Here is a 17,118-nt window from a genome sequence, read left to right as displayed (position 1 = left end):
TTTTTGGAAAAAGGCTGCAATGAAACAAAGAGTGAAAAATTTAAAGGGGTCTGAATACTTTCCGTACCCACTGTAACATAAAAGGATTTTCTGAAAACATACAATGTTCAAAGTCTTTAGTTTTTTTTCCAATTACTTTTATTTTCTAAAACAAATAAGACCTTGATCTATCTTTTAAATGTACAAAGTAATTCTGCAAGTTATTATGTAAGATACATGTCTGCCAAAATTTTAAGATGAAATTCATCAAAGTCACTTTCAATGAGTTTTAAGATTAAAATACTCACGACCAATCTTGAACTGAAACACTTAGTAATTTTCACTCACAATAGACTCGGGTAAGGCAAAATGGGGTATTCAACTCTTCTCCCTTTGGATCCCATAGAGCTGGAATGGGTTACAGGTCAAGCTGGAGGCCCAAGGGTTAGAGAAGTAGGACCTGACATGTCAGTAGCACAGAAGGTGCTTAAGAGAGTATTTTACAGCCTAAAACACAATATACTCACAAACACAACCATACACTTGGAGTGGATCGCCCAGTCTGCCAAACCAAATGAATTTTTCAGCATTGTTGCTCAAGTTATTAAGAGGCAACGCACACTTTGACGAGGGGACCAACTCATGTTAATTTTAAGCTCATGATGTGAAACGGATGTGTATCTGTCAATTCAGTTCAGATATTTAATAGATGAATTCATTAAGAAATATAGGTTGTGTGTCTTATGAAAGTGTCTGCACAAATTCCGTTCAGTGATAATGTTAATTCAATATGGAACGCTAGATTCAAGCCATTCTACTACTCATCAGACCCTTAACTTGCTCCCCTGTCCTTGTATCTTTAAAAGAAGATTTCAGTCAACACTCATCTTGTGATTCATAATTCAATTCATCTTCTATCTTGCTGGTAACAAGTTCCCATTCAGTTTGGAACTTAATTAAACATCTTGTTTCCTGTTGCTTCATCACTTTTAAATCAGAATTTGTTATTTACTGGAAGGCTTGTAAAAACTGGATTGACACGTTTGACTGTCTGCGAGGGTAAAGCTTCACACGGCATCATGCTGTGTTGTGTGCTCCTGCTTTTCATGGTGTGCCGAACACATCCGCCCATAATCAAAAGCTTCTCTGTTGACTGATACATTATTGACAAGCGAAAACGATTGCACAACGTTGCCATGAAAGGAACTGTGGCATTATACGAGAGTGGGAGAGGGAGTAAGAGAGAGAGAGAGAGAGAGAGAGAGAGAGAGAGAGAGAGAGAGAGAGAGAGTGTGGATAAAGGAAGAGTGGAAAGCACAAAGAGGATAAATGCTGGTGGCAGTGGAGGTGTTGGCGATGGCTGGACAAAGTGGAACCTTTACTTTGTCATACTTTACACTGGGAATTGATGTGTTTGGACAAAGCGGGCAGAAGGTGTGTGCATTGTTAAATTAAATCTAAATTACTGCATTTCGCCTCTCGTTTGATGCCCGACACAGGCTGTGTGAAGCTCACTCACACTCGTCTGGCAATTCAGACACATTTAGGGATGGCCTAAACAGTACAATGCCATCTACTGGTCACTCACATTTCCTATTCATTCCTAAAGGATATTTGACTATGAAATGAGAAAATGAAGACCAGCATTCAAAGAGAACTGGTTCTCAGGTAACATGATGATTTCAGCAGTCCAGACACTCACAGCCAAATTTAAGGCTGAGACACTTAGTGATTATGTGATGTTGAACAAGTACAAATTCAGACACACAACTGGTGCACTATTGCTGCATTTTTTATCTTTCTATGATCCAGTATTTCCTGTCCTCAGCACTTGAGTTTAAGCTGCTTGTGTAATAAAGAGAAGCAATGTTGATGTCAACACATGTAGATTCAGATATCTGACTAATGTGACTGTGTGTGTGTGTGTGTGTGTGTGTGTGTGTATACATGTTTTACTGCACCAGTTCAAATCTAATCACGTCTTTCACACACTGTGTCAGCAGCCCTCCAAACACTCACCCATCCTCCTTCCTGCCCAGCCCCCTCTTTCCATTGGTTGACCTAGTGGAGTTACTATGGGAACGACTGTAGAGAGGCTGCCATTAGAAATGTGGGGTACAGCTTCTGAATGGTGCTTCAGGCTCCATCATCCATGCACATGTTTATCAAGACAAGGACACCCGATCCTACCTACCATCATGATTTTATTTGTTTTGGTCTGTATGACCATGCTTCTGTACTCTTTTCGTACTATTGTTTTTCTCCACCAGCAGCTGTCATTTAATAGAATATTTATAGAACGGATTATTTTAAATGTGTTGTTTTGGTTAATAGTATACATTTTTCTTCTCCAAGATAAACGGTAAAAACACTTCAGCATTTTAACCAATCCAATATATAATGATGGTATAGCCTTTGTTGTAAAGGTCACATGACACGGTGCTCTTTGGATGCTTTTATATATACCTTAGTGGTCCCCTAATACCCTATCTGAAGTCTTTTTTTCCAAAATTCAGCCTTGGTGCAGAATTACAGCCACTAGAACCAGTCTCACAATAAGATTTCCTCAGATTTCCTAATTTGTGAGTCTGTAGCTTTTAAGGAGGAGAGAGGGCGTCCAAGATGGAGGCTGGGGGTGTGGCCTTGACCAACCTTGCTCGTTTGAAAGCCATGATGACCATGATGAGCTTATGACCTCATAAGGGGCAGGATTCCAGATCGGACCACCTGAGCTTTCTTTTTCTCAAAGGCAGCGCAGAATGCCCAGGGTGCGGTTTACACCTATTAACATTTCTAGCCACTGGTGCACCATAGGCAGGGTGAACGCATTTTAATGTTAAAAAACTTCATAAAGTGACATTTTCATGCCATGCGACTTTTAAGTCATCAGTGTGCTGTTAAAGCATCAGCTGTAAGTGAATACTTACAAAGACATAGGCCTAGTTCTGTTAAATTTCCAATAGTTTTACCAATTTAGCTTGGAACACCATCAAAAAAATCTCAGTATCTTGTTTGACCTCTTTAGAAAGACACACTTTAATGAAAACACCCAGACACTAGCTAGAAAACAGCTCTTACGTAATAACACACTGATAATTGGAAAAAAGGCTACACATTAACCATATGTATAAGCACTCATATTTTTTATATTGAAGACTATGTAAAGAAGAAACAGCACAGGCATAGACTTGAAAATAAAAAAGTTGAACTTATAAGCATTCAAAGTCACCCTTTTTCAGTTAAGTATACTCAGTGTTGCTGTGTCACCCTGGTATAGTAGCTGGTGGCTAATGTCAGCTAATGTTTGCGAACATTAGACAGGTTGCTGTGACTGGCATTAGTGAGTCACTTTGCTGATTTAGTGACTCTTCTCTTCTCGTGTCATTATTACACTACATTTTAGGATGCCATTTTGCTGTTACTGCTACTTGTGGGTAATCACAAGTTGTATTGGCTAGCTAAAAGCGTTGTTCAATAGCACGTTATACAAGACAAACCCTTACTAACACGAATATACTTTTCCTTTGCATTCCTCTCCCCCTCCCTTATTCTCTCTCCTCAGTGTCTTTTATACAAACTGTTGTCCAGCACAAACTAAATCCTCTCTGTTTTGCACTTACCAATACCAGATTTATGCATCATAACACACACACACACACACACACACACACACGCACACACACTCACGACTTACAAAGAGGATGAGTGTCCACATACATCACCCAGGCAGCAGATTAATGATGAGATCAGCCGATATACACATGCGCAGGCTCCGGCACACACCATCCTCACTGTCAGCATCACTAGCTTAGATTTGGCGGGCTGATACAAGTGAGTGTTATGGTCTTACGTAAGGCTTTTACATAAACCTCGGCGTGCAGAAACAGAGAGCTGGATAGAGAGGGAGGGGGGTTTTGCTGCACCATTACAAAGGGGATTCGCACTGCACCAAATCCTCCTTCCTCTACACATCCACGCGCACCCACACCACAACAACAACATATGAGCGTTGTCGAGCAACATGTGTCTTCCTGGAAACAATGAGATGCTCCCTTTCATCTATATTCAGAACGCACAGGTTCCATATCCACGTGCATCAGCTGTCTGTCTTTGTCCCCACATTGGCTGTCTGTACCTGTCTCTATGTATCTTTTCCCACTAGAGACTGACAGCAGACAATGACACATCCATCGGACTCATCTAAGCAATCAATAAAATGTATTGATAACCTATTACACCCAAGCCAAGCAGACCTTTCTCCAAGTGTGACGCCACAACACAAATGCCACATGCTGCACATCAACAAAAGCTTCTCTGTTTCTCACCCTTTCTCCCACCTTACCTACTCCTTGGGGATTTAATACACCAGGATGTGGGGGGAGTAAAGATGGAGGAGGGGAGTTGATGAGAGAGAGGCTCTATCTGGTTTTGCTCTAATTATACAAGCACACAAAGCCTCTGACATTAAAGTGTATGGGTTCTTGTTTAAATGTGATCACAAAAAGGCAGGAGCTCATCTATCAGCGCAAACAGTTTTATTCATTAAATATGAAAAGTGGAAAGATTTCACACTGTGAACAGACAATTACATCAAAAAGGAAAACACAAAATGCTTTTCATCGCAGAAAATGAACAAATAAAGGGCCGGATTTGTAATCAGAAAGAAAAGAATGGCCTCTTTGGTTGATGTCATTGCTGTGTACAGGCCAGTGCAACAGATCTGTCTTGGTTGGGGTTTTCTGTTATAGTTTTTTTCTGTTTTATTGTGTAATTGTGTTTCCCATTTTCTTGTTGTTTACTGTCTCATGTGTTCTCCGTTGCATTTTACCCTGTTTTTATTGTTTGTGATTGTCTGCCCCACCCAAGTGTTTCACCTGTTCCTCACCCTTCGTGTCACCTGTCTCTTGTTTCACCCTCGTTGCCTTGTGGTCTTTGTCTGTTGTCAGATCATTGTGTGTATTTCTAGCCCTTTTGTCTCGGTGTTCTAGTTTGTTTTGATGCCTGGTCTTCTGTTTCTTCGACGTATTTTTGAACTATTTTTGCCTGCTTGCTTCATAACTCTTTTTGTTATACCCTTTTTATTGATCAAATCCTCAAACTAAACACTGCCCTGTCTTCTCTGCATTTTTGGGTCCGCCATTTCTCTAAATCCCGACAAGATCAAGGTCACTTAAAGGTCCAGTGTTACACTTGGGGAACATTTTGAGACAAGATCTATTTACAAACCAAACTGCGACGATGGGACATCAACCGAGGAAGACGCCATATCTGAACAAAACCTGTTGAAATATGATATATAGTGACCCAGGTTATAGCTCCCCACTCACTCTTAATCTTAACATTTATATTTTTTGATTGGTGGCAGCGTCATAACGTAAAATTACAAGCATCACTATTCGACATATTTTGAAGAAAATGCTTTTTTTTGTTTTTTTTTACCAGAAATACTTTAAAGGTTTAGATTGTTGCTCATCTCAATTACCAAAAAGTTACTTTTAGTCACCATCCTTTTCCAACTAATCACTCTTTTGCAAAAAAAGAGTAAATACAAGGGATTGCATATTAAATCAGGAGAGAGAACACAGTGTAGGCAGAGAAAACAACAAGTCACATGATCTTTCTCTTCCTCCCAAATGACCTATAGCCTGTCCTTTTTATCGGGTGAGAAGCACACTTACTGCAGACCTGGGATCAGGTTACCCCATTGCCTGTCCCGCACTACACTGTCAGGGGGTTGAAAAGATATCTGAACCTGGAGCAGTGTTGTGGATCAGTCATCACATTCTAAATGAGATGGAAAGCTATTATGAACTAGAATGACCCATGGTGTCATTGGTATGCCTGTGGTTATAATCAGAGAAATCTGAGATCTCTCAAATGTCTTTTCTACGAAAACCCCTTTCTTTACTGTAACTAAAGGGAAGGGGAACTCTGCTCCATGTAACTTTTCTCATTGAATCAAATACAAAGGCCTTTTAGGACTGCAATACACCCCCTCATTCTTAAAACAAGTGGTGCTTTGCAAGGCTTGACACACTGTGCAGTAGTTTGTCTTCATTTTTCAGAGCACGGGGGACTTAGAAAACAGTAAACTCCACCATTTGTCTTGCCCCCACACAAGACGGACAAAGAGGAAAACAGACCAACACAGCTGACCAAAGATCTACTATGATGTCAAGCTACATTCAGATTTGCACACAGCTGCAAAGGTTACTAGACTGAAGTTGTACAATTTTTGTTAGTACAAAAGCGAGGAGAGGAAGGGGAAAGGAGCTGATTTGGACCCCAAGTTTTGCTTTGTATTTTAAGCTGTTATTAAGGTGATCACTGTAATCTCGGTAATTATGTTACGGGTGTGTAACAGTCAATTTAAAAAACACTTGCAAGCATAGTCTAAAAACTGAGTCTAAAACTGGGGTGACAGCCATGATGCCTCCTTGGCATCCACTCACATCAGTCTGTATAATATGTTAGTAGAGAAGAACAGAAAGACCAGAAAGCAAAGCATTGAGAAGCAGGTGCAATCACAGTTTAAGATCCAAATAGTATGGCATAGGACAAAAGAAGGAAACTATAAAAACAGAATGAAATCCAGTAAAGAAGAAAGTAGTAACTAGAAAAAATAGTGTGTCCTTAGAGAAGAAAGTCATCCAGAGTAGCTACGAAGACAGCGTCAAACGGTGTTGTTCAGTGTTAGATGATGTTCCCTGACCTTTGTGCCTTGTGTGAAGTGGCACTGCATGCGGAGAGGGAGAGGAAATGTTTGTGTGAATGTCTGTTTTGTGTGTGTGTGTGTATTGAAGTATCAGTGCAAGGGATCCCTCCAGGTTGAGTATTGCAATAGTTTTGCAGGTTTCCTTGGTAATTTAACAGTTGTTAATCCCAGAGATAGACAAAATAGATTCTATGGAGGTACTTCGGGTGGTGCAGTGGGGTATACGTGAGATCTAGATGCAACAGGGTGAAGCCAAAAACCTGCAAAATATTGTGCGGCCATCTGCAGGGTAGCTTTGAAGTAAGTAAGTAAGAAAAGCAGATCTCAGTGTTCAGTCAGATTTTTGCACATAGTTTAACAATCAATGTGCGGTCAGAAGGAGACCATCTTCAAAAAGCAAAAAAAAAACACATACAACAAAAAGGTGGATTATTCCAGGCTGTGGATATTGTTGAGTCTGTTCATCAGAGGCTGGGAAATGAAGATTCAGTTGTTGTTTTTTGTTTTTTGATTATTTTTTTTACTTTGGCTCTAACATTAAATGATTAGGAGGTAATTTGTTACACATTAGACAAAATGACAAACTTTGATTAGATTAGGTCCGTGGGAGCAAATTATGTTATGCCATATGGAGTTCCATGAGAAAAATGTAAAAGATAAAAGGTGCTCTGCTTTTTTTTCTGTTTTTGCAGTGTGCAGTCATGAGCTGTTGAACTTTCAGCAGGTCAGGAGCTTTTCCAGGAAGTTACAAGGCAAATGTGTCTATTGCGTGTCCATGGATTGTCAAGAGTCAAGCTCCAAAGTTCCAGTGAGGGCTGTGAAGTGTTAACCCAGCTTTTTGGAGTCTCCTCGTGACTTTCCCAAGTGAACAAAACCACTTATTCTATTCTAGCCTGTCGTAAGCCAAAACACTTGAGGAATGAGAGCTTTTAAGATTCAAGAGGAATTTATAGGCTGTTAACTCTACAGCTCAACATTTTTCTTGGTCTGGGAAAACTTTTGGCTCTGCATAAACAACACTAAAGTGATGCACACTCAAGCCCATCAGTAAGTAGGCGGGAATCCCCCGTTTGACGGGAGCTACTTCTTGTGGGCAGTTCCTCTGGTTGTGCTGCCAGGTTTGTTTCCAGAACGACGGACGGGCACCTTGGATACAGGGATTCTGGTGCGAGCCGGGGGAGGCTGAGCCTGGGTCTTTGGTGGAGGGGATTCAGCCTCTAGAACAGACGACAGGGCTGACTGGCTTTCAGAGTGGGGTGGTGGGGTTTGTCTGCTACTTACTGGGATCTTGGATTCCCTTGGAAGGCTGGTGCTGCCTTTCATTGATTGGAAGGAGGAAGAAGAGGAGGAGGAAGGAGGAGATGTATGGGAGCTGGGGCTGAGTTTGTATTCAGTGGATGGAGAGGGAGTACTTTTTAGATCTTCATCTCCTTCCTGCTCTACATCCTCTTCTTCAGGATCATTGTAAAGGTCGTACAGGTGGTCTCCAGAACAACTGTCGCGTGATAGGGCCAGCTTTTGGTTTCGCTGCAGCCCGCTCTCATCGGGTGTTGCTGTGGGCGTTGCAGAGGGAGTGTCCCAGTAACCCTCATCACTAAGTGGCTCTTTGTCACCAGGGGATGTGGGATGACGGCCATGTGCGTGAGGGAGGGGGGGTTTAGCTGCCCGGCCTCCTGCTGCACCAACTACAGGAATCTTACTGAGCCCCAACCCCTTCACCTGGGGTACCTTTCGGTCTGTGCTCCTGTGCGCTGAGGGCAGGTGGCTGCTGGTAGGGTTGGAGGTGGCACGTGGGGGATACGTTGAAGTTGGGGTGGTTGAGGCAGGTTGGTGTAATCGGGGCAATGCAGGGGAGCTGTCCCCTTTGGAGGGCAGCATGTGCCAAAGCCCCTGCATGTCTGCATCGTCCACTCCTTCTGGACTTGCCATTTCTTCCCCTCCACCCATGTAGGCCACCACACCACTGCCGGCTGGGTGTGGCTGTGGTGGAGGCGGCGCCCGGGCCCGGGATGGGAGGGAAGAAGGCACGGAGCTGGCTGAAACGGAAAACATGGGCTGAGTCAGCTGTGAAGGTAGAGGGGGTTTGGTTGGGGAGCCCCGAGTCATGGCACTGGTGATACCAACAGCTCTCCCAACGCCTGCTCCCACACTCCCCCCTCCTCCACCACTGCTGCTACTGCTGGTGCCACTGCCACCATTACCCACCGGCCCCTCCTCGTCTGCGTCAGCAATAATGTCACCACAGCCTGTCAGTGAGTCAAAGCTCTTGAGGGATGTGACGTCAGTAAAGAGGAGAGAGCAGAGGCGATCCACCGAGGGTTCTGAGGGTGGGTCACCTGTGCTGCAACGGTCCAAAGGGGGTGTAGCGAGAGAGGGGGTGAGGCTGGAAATTGAGGCTTTGGCTTTTTGGATGGGAGGGCGCAGTGGCGAGTCAGTGGGTGTGTAAGTAAAGGGGGAGTCTGGCTCACCAGATGGCCCTGGCATGTCAACACAGTGTGGGGGTGTCATGGTAACACTAGTACTGAGAGTCTCTGTGTTAGGTGATGCCTCTGCATTCCCACAATCCACTTGGTGATGATGCGGAGGCGGTTCAAGGGTGAGAGTTATATCCTTTACCTTTTCAGAGTCGGCAACATCTCCATCCTTCTCTGTCTTTCGTTCCACCTCCTCCCCCTCTACTTCGTTAGTTTTTTCCTTGCGTCTCCATCGCATGCTGCTAAAAAAGCCTTTTAGGCCCCTCCCTCTTCTCACAAGCCCCGCCCCTCCATTTTCACTCGATCTAAAACTCCCTCTTCGAAGTAGAGAAAAGAAACTCAGCGATTTGCTGAGGGACCTCACCGGCCCCGCCTCCAGGATAGCAAGCCCCTCCCCTCTCTGTCCGTCAGCATCACTGTTAGAACTCATTAGTCCATCGTGGGTTTTGCTCCTAACTAACTCCGCTGAGCCGTTTCCATTTAACGAATTCCCATTTTCAGAATTCCCGTTGTTCCCGCTGTTTGTAGCCCCTTTGTTCCTGAAGGAGAAGAAGCTGGCCATCCCAGATCCGGTGCGCCGCTTTCCGAAGAGTTTGAAGGCAGCTTTGTTAATCTTTCCTGTGGGCTGGGGGTCACACTGAGGGGCCACAGGAGGCTCCACACACTCCGAATGCACCTCCATTATCTAGCACTCTATCGCTCCCACTCTATCGTCTCCCTCTAGCTCTCTTGCTGCCTTTCTGTCCTCTCTCTCTCTCTCTCTCTATGGCCACACATACACTCGCCCTCTCTCTCTCCACCCTGCTGTCTGCTGCTCTTTCACTCCCACTCTGACTTGCTCCAACGCCTGCCTGCTGGTTTTGTCTATCTGCCTCCCTTCCCCCCTCCCCCCCCCCCTCTCTCTCTTTCTCTCTCTCTCTCTCTCTCTCTCTCTCTCTCTCACACACACACACATGCTGGGAGCTGCTCCTTACTGTATCCATGGCAACTGGGTGGGCTAAGCAGCTTTCGTCAACGTTGGCGGGGCGCCAGTGTCTGTCCTCCACACCCTCCCCCATCCTCTTCCTCCTCTCTTCCTCTACCTTCCCTGTCACCAATGCACTCTTTGCTGTTTTGTTTTAACAACTCATCCATTCACAAGCCCTACATTCACTGCTTTCGTCCCTGCATGTCTGTCTGTGTGGGTTTGCACTGTACATGTCTTAGTGTGTTCAATAAGTAGCCCAAAGATACGCACCCACAGATGAATTATGACGGATTAGACACAAGCTCAATATGTTTAAGTACTCTTTCTCAGTGGATCATGAGACAGAGTGGAATGGCTAATTATAAAGACTGCATGCATACTTGTTTAGATTTGATGTTGTTTACACATGTCTGTGGAACATAGGCCATGAAGGTGGGTAGAATCAAACAAGTAAAAAGCAGATTTTGCGCAAGTTTTAGATATAAACATTTTTCATTGTTACAAGATGTATCATCCTGTGAGGTAAGTTGTATCAAAGCTTCATGCAAACAGTGGCTTGACATCATAAATTTGATCTTCATTACTTACTTCACCCAGCCCTTTGTGTGTTTGTGTGTGTGTGTGTGTGGGTGTGTGTGTGTGTGAGCATGGAAAAGTTCAATGTAAATGCAAATAAGCATGTCAGAAGCCTGAATTAGAGGACTCATTTACAAAACTGAAAAGGATTTGCTGATCAACAGTATGTGGGTTTAAACCAGGATGTGATTAAGGATGTGAAATTAAGTATTACGCACACACACACACAAACACAGACACACACGGCTCAGACATGCCTTCAATACAGTTTGGGCTAGACATATAGGCCATATGGCCGTGAGTCCTCTTCCACATGGGTACACAAGACCAGGTGTCTGAGCATCTAACTGTCACCCTATCATCCTGTGTATTTGTGTGTCTGTGTGTGTATGCATGTGTGTGTGTGTGTGTGTGTGTGTGTGTGTATGTATTTATGTGTGCAAGTGTGTGTGTGTGTCCATGTGTTTGTAACCATTCATGCAGTTTACATCACAATCTTTCTTATTACATTAGCTATACTGTTAGCGTCTACCTTGGCAAACAGCAGTTTCTTTGGGCATGCAGAAAAATAAAGAGTTCACTGTGTGTAGCCTTAACTTGTTGCCTCACTGTTATTTTCCAATACGTATAATGATAAAGTATGTTAATGAAAAAAATGGTTCTGCAAATGTGCAAAGATAAACTTTGCGTTCATTTATGTGTTGAAGCATGCCTTGAAAAATAACAAAGAAGAGGTTTTTAACTAGCGCATCCCATATCTCCAACTGGGCCACTGTTTTGAAGGTATCTCTTCCAAAAACTATATATGTCATCCTCGCCTGCAGTGGATTCACCCAGAGTTCCCCGTTTGCACGCTGAGCGTGATCCACTGTGGGTGCTCTTTTTCCTGCCTATTCTATCCTCCCAACCCCCCATGAATCTGACTGATACCCCGACCCACTTACAAACCTCCTCTCCCCTCCTTGCCTCCCTCCTCTGCTCCTCTTCTCTTCTCTCTCTCTCTCTCTCTCTCTCTCTCCTCCTCCCCAGTTGCTTTGGGCACAGACTCTCCTCTTCCAGCTCACTGCTATCAAACAATGTCTGCATTCATCTACCCAAGGCTAAACACACACACACACACACACACACAAATCTACAGACATGCTCACACCCACACAAACACATTTTGAGGGCTTTCTCAGAGTGAGGCGCTACAGCATATTTTCCTCATGCTCTCACCCAATTAGAAAGATAATCTGTCCGCTCAGCCAACAAGTCAGACACCCGGCCTGTTTGTCTTCCTGCCAGTCGGTGAGTCGCCCAGTGTGCAGGTTTTCAGATACATTAGACCCTCTAGCAGAATGCTCCATAGCCGTGCTAGCTGGTCAACCGGCTATTGGATGGACTTGAAGCTGACTATGAGCAGCAGATGGCTGGCTAAGAGTGGAGATTGATGAGTGGGCTCAGATATCACACAATGAGACAAAGTTTTTTTTTTAATGAGTTCTTAAGGAAGAAATGCATGCCGTTATGATGCTCAAATAAAGTAAAGGATCGCCACTAGTTTTTAATATTTACATATTCCGTAATTAAGACCATTTTCTTAAATCTGGCAACCTGTACCTGTTTTTACAATCTCTTTTGGCAGAGAAAGCAACAGGGTTTAGAGGATAATACATATTTACTCCAAACAATGAGTACAAAAAAGTAAAATACATAGAGACAGCATGTGTTGACATTGATCTTTATATATAATATTTGGCTTAACTATCACAACATGAATATGCTACTTCCCTTTTGTAACAAGAACTGGGGTCCACAAGCTTTCTATGGACATCTGTACAAAAATGTCACTTTCTTCACAACCTAATGATTTATCTCTTCCTTTATTAACTGTAAGCAAGAAACACACACTCACACTACCACACACACACACACACACACACACACACACACACACACACACACACACACACACACACACACACACACACACACACACACACACACACACACACACCAGGAACAGAAGAACTACACACCCATAATCTTTACAGACACACCCACACACACACGCACACACACACACACACACACACACACACGCACACACGCACACCCCATCTGTCTAAACAGGGTTCCCGTTTCAGCCCCTTGAGTGAAGCTCAGCACTAAGTGGGACAGTTAGAGGACGTTTTCTCTCTCTGCCTGTCTTACTGTGTTTTCTAACAATATGGCTTGTCTGAGCTTGATGGCATAGTGTGTGTATTCTTTGCATAATACGTTCATGTGGCTGCTGAATGTGCTTTAAAACACTCCATGCTCTGCTAGCGAAGGCCTCAGGATTCAATTATTGATCAGCCGACGTGCATGTGCATGGCAGAGGGAACGCGTGAAAGGCTGGATTCATGTAGGGATGAATAATGTTGCTGAATGTACGCTACATTTGAATACAAGAGATCTTCCTGACATGATGATTGAGTCAATATAATTTGCCTTTCCATTTCCTTCTCTGCCATTAAAATAAAAGTGAGGCTCCTAGGCAAAAAAGTTCCAGAGATGCAAATCCTTTTTAGTTAAAGGCAATGCCTTTGTCTATTTTTTTGCACAGCAGCTGGTGGATGTACAGTAGCCTGCAAAGTATTCCACTGTCTCCACATATTGATGTACTTATCTTGATTTATTAAAGTGTGTGTCCTTATCATCCATCTTTGATTATCTGACTATCATGAGATCATGCCAATGGTGAATGTGTTGGTGTCTCAACAGTCTCTTCTTCGTTTAATCTACTTTAGTTCCTTTTAAAAATTAGTACCAATCTTCCCAACCTCAGCCAAACCATTACATATTTTTTACATAGTCCCAATGCAAACTTGATATTAAAGATAAAACAAATCGTAATGTGCTTAAATGCCACTTTAAGCAAATCACGCTTCTTAAGGCTCTGGCACCACCTTGTTAATAACTACTGCAATTCTGTGTCACAAACACAAGCTAAAACCAAGCTGAATCAAGTCATAGCATCAAGTCAAACAATTAAAAGTCTATTGTGTGATATTCCCTTAAATGTGCCCTCACTTTTATAAGACAAAGGTGTAAACATGACAAATTCAACAGTCTGAACTTTGTCTCAATGCGCTAATCAACACTAAATCACACACCCTAATCAATAGTGTCAGCGGGTGTTTTCAGTGTTGTGTGTACAGCCTATAGACAGCAATGCTGGTTTGAAAAAGATAAGGTGTGCATGTACGTATATGACACTGGATACACACAGGAATGAGAACAAAGAAACCAATAAACTATGAATGTTTTAGTTTCAGTGTAATCTCTGCCAGTGCTTTGATGTGCATTGAAGCATTGGTACAATACGCGCACAATATGTCCGAAAAGATTAGAAATGCACACAAGGCACAGGTGTAGCTGCTTGTCCATTGTAAGTCACTTATACTGTGAAAACACACACACACCCAACCTGTTTACATCGCACACACATTTTATAACATCATCACTAAGGGCCAGCTTGTAAGGTAGCTTTAGTACAGAAGGTCCTCTAGCTCCAGATTAAACTAAGATAAAATGTGTGTGTGTGTATTTGTTTGTGTGCACATGTCCATGTTAATGTATGTGTGTGTAAAGTAGCCTATTAAACCCATCTGGATTACCTCCCTGTGGTCTCTTGTTAACGTATTAATCAACAGGGAGTGGTACTAACTGTCGTTAAGCCATCTAAGCACAGACTGCCCAAACACTTTTACATTCCAAAGGCTGGAATAATGTTACTGTGAGCATATTTAACCAATTTCCCATTGGCCTGTATTGGATATATAAAATAAAGTTATATAAATAATGATGATGATTAGCTGAATAATTGTCTAGTCTTGCATTATTTATTGATTCAATTAAATGTTTCAGTGGTAAATCTTTGTTGCAGCAGACAATTTGGCTCATCATAGCATAAAAAGTACATGTTTAACGGATAAAATTACTGATTGCAGTGTACAATTTAGGTATACCAGTTCCAAAGTCCAGGTTTTATGCATGCTGGCTGTTCGGAATTGGCTCACAAAAGGGAACTGAGTAATTATTAATGCCATTAATTACACCTGCGCTTTTAACCGTAACAATTCCAAATCCATGCCATGAAATAAGTCCACATTTTCTTTATGTGCACGCCACACACTATTTATAATGCAATATAAAGCAATGGCAAGATTTCACAACAGGACAGGAGTCATGTGTTAAAGAAAGCCATTAAGAAATTACACAAGTGAGTATATACAGAAATGCACTTGCCAATGACTAACAATTCAACATGCTATTGTCATTGAGTTCTGTCTGTGAGAGGGAGACACCCAAAACTATTTCACCTCAGACACAACCTGCATATGCACCATTAACATACAGCGTGTGCATGTAAACATTATGCACGTGGGCTGTCTATGTGTATGGTACACAGACATTTTGCATTAGTACTACTAACATTTATGTTGAGTGGAAGTACAGCATTAGCTCCTTGTCCTTGGGTGTTCTTCCAGCATGGCGTGCAGTTCTCATCTGAATGATTTAGAGCGCTAGGAGAGCACCCTCCCAGAGACTAGTTAATGTTTAATGTGAGACAATATGCACAAGGAGGCTACAGGAAGACCTCTTGAACAGAGAGAGTAGTGACACACAGGAGTTTTGCATTAACCTGACTTTGTCAACTATCCAAATAGACAGCATGTGTCACTAAAAAGCTACAATGCCTTAAAGCAGATAATTACTGTTCTTTTTTATGATTTGGGTCAAACGCAAAAAATGGGACACTGCTGTAAGAACTGGGCCTTAGAATACGTGGCACACGCTCAACCAGGTAAGCTACCGGGGAGCCCCATAAATTACTGTTCTCATCTGTACTTTTTTGTTGCAACTTATAGTTTTAGTACTTTTGCACATAGCCATTGCCAAATGAGTTGCTACAAAACTAGTTAAGACTATCAGCTCCATACAACTCTCTCTGTACTTTCTCAGTATGTGTTAAGAAGATTGTGTCGTCCGGTGACTGTTGCGCACAGAAATTTAAGATAATTACCTCTTCTGAAGATTCCATCATGTTTTTTAACACTCTGTGTCCTTTGTGGCTACTAGAAACTGCGTGGGGGTAGGGTGGGAGTGCGTGTGCGCGAACACGAGGCTTGTATCATGTGGACGCGCCAACAGTGTTGTTACCATTACTTAGAATTCCTCATGGTGGGGACAGAAACTATACCCTGGACATCCAGAGTTCTGGCAAGAGCACAGTTTGAATTTGCTCAACGAGTTACTCTGGCATCGAGTAATGCTGCTCATTATCTATGCCCGTGTATCTATGCTGCACCAATCACATCGGTGTATCTGGTACAGGTGGGCCGGGGTTGACCTAAACAGATGGCGACAGCCGCTACAACATCAAAATCATTAGTAAACGTTGCAAGATGGCTATGGATGGACCAGTTGTTTGAAACGGCTTTTGCCGCTCCACTGAACGAGTTAGACTTGGGTTTTTTATCTTAAAGAGGAACAGAAGACGGCGCTCGAAGCGTTTTCTTTTGCAAGGAGTCTGATCTACCAGTTAGCTCTGCTGGTAGCTAAGTGTATGGGGCTCTGGATTCCTCACACCAAGTATTGTTGTGATTGGTCGAAGTGTTATCCAATTGCGTGTAGTGAGATTTTCAAACGCAAGCTTGCTGCCGCCCCTCGAGATGGGCGACTTTCATTACTTGATGCCAGACCCTTAATCCTCTTGGATTTGGGTCTGGATTTCCAGAAAATACGAACTATAGCTTTAAATAACCTCTATTTAAGAAACTTCAACTTAACTAAACGGGACACTGTGATCTACAACTTGTTTCTGATTGAAATAAGGTGCTGTTAAGGCTGTTTTCCACACGGCCTTCATCGAGTTAATGCATATGCATGACTAGATACTTTTTCTTTTTTTTTATTAAATTAAAATATTGGAAAATCCTTAAGAGAGAACTACAATATTTAAGTAAAGTGAAACTAAGTTTGCTAAAAACCCTGTTCTTCATTCATATTTGTATGCGGTTCTGGAGAAAACTGACACGGGGAGTGCACACATCACACTGCCCTGCCAGTCCAAGTTTTGCGAGTGTCTAAGTTGTTGTAGCTGCTCATTAGACATTGATTTGTCTAAGGCCAATGGTCACTTTGTCTGATTGCTGCTGTGTGAATGTGTGTGTAAGCACAATACTCTCTCTTATTCTTGCAGCATGTGAGGACAGTGAAGAGAGTGGTGTTCCATAAAGTATTCAGAAGCACAAAGGCTGAGCCTCTGGTGTTGTATGTTGGTTTCCTTGAGTGCCGTGCAAAGCAAGACACAAATAAAATATATGTAGGGTATAATGGATTTGCAGAGTCACACACATCGCCCATATACTCTGTGT

The 17,118-nt window shown here is 42.8% G+C and overlaps 1 protein-coding gene and 1 long non-coding RNA gene across 2 annotated transcripts; both read right to left on the bottom strand.

Moving 5' to 3' along the window:
* Positions 1-765: 765 nt before the first annotated feature.
* LOC117937908 lies at positions 766-15,586 on the bottom strand. The gene is made up of 3 exons (XR_004655278.1): positions 14,912-15,586; positions 13,005-13,014; positions 766-777 (listed from the first exon to the last, which is right to left on the bottom strand). It is a non-coding gene; the product is annotated as an uncharacterized LOC117937908 (long non-coding RNA).
* On the bottom strand, positions 4,500-10,042 carry amer2 (APC membrane recruitment protein 2). The gene has a single exon (XM_034862162.1). The coding sequence runs from the start codon at positions 9,848-9,850 to the stop codon at positions 7,775-7,777; it is 2,076 nt and encodes a 691-aa protein (XP_034718053.1). The 5' UTR covers positions 9,851-10,042; the 3' UTR covers positions 4,500-7,774.
* Positions 15,587-17,118: the final 1,532 nt, after the last annotated feature.

This window comes from Etheostoma cragini, chromosome 22, assembly GCF_013103735.1.
Source record: "Etheostoma cragini isolate CJK2018 chromosome 22, CSU_Ecrag_1.0, whole genome shotgun sequence".
Taxonomy (NCBI): domain Eukaryota; kingdom Metazoa; phylum Chordata; class Actinopteri; order Perciformes; family Percidae; genus Etheostoma; species Etheostoma cragini.
The sequence above is the reverse complement of the archived record's forward strand: the minus strand, read 5'-3'. Positions and strand labels throughout refer to the sequence as shown.

What these genes read in the sequence shown, in the direction of transcription:
- amer2 (XM_034862162.1), bottom strand. Translation starts at nt 9,850, where the DNA reads ATGGAGGTGCATTCGGAGTGTGTGGAGCCTCCTGTGGCCCCTCAGTGT.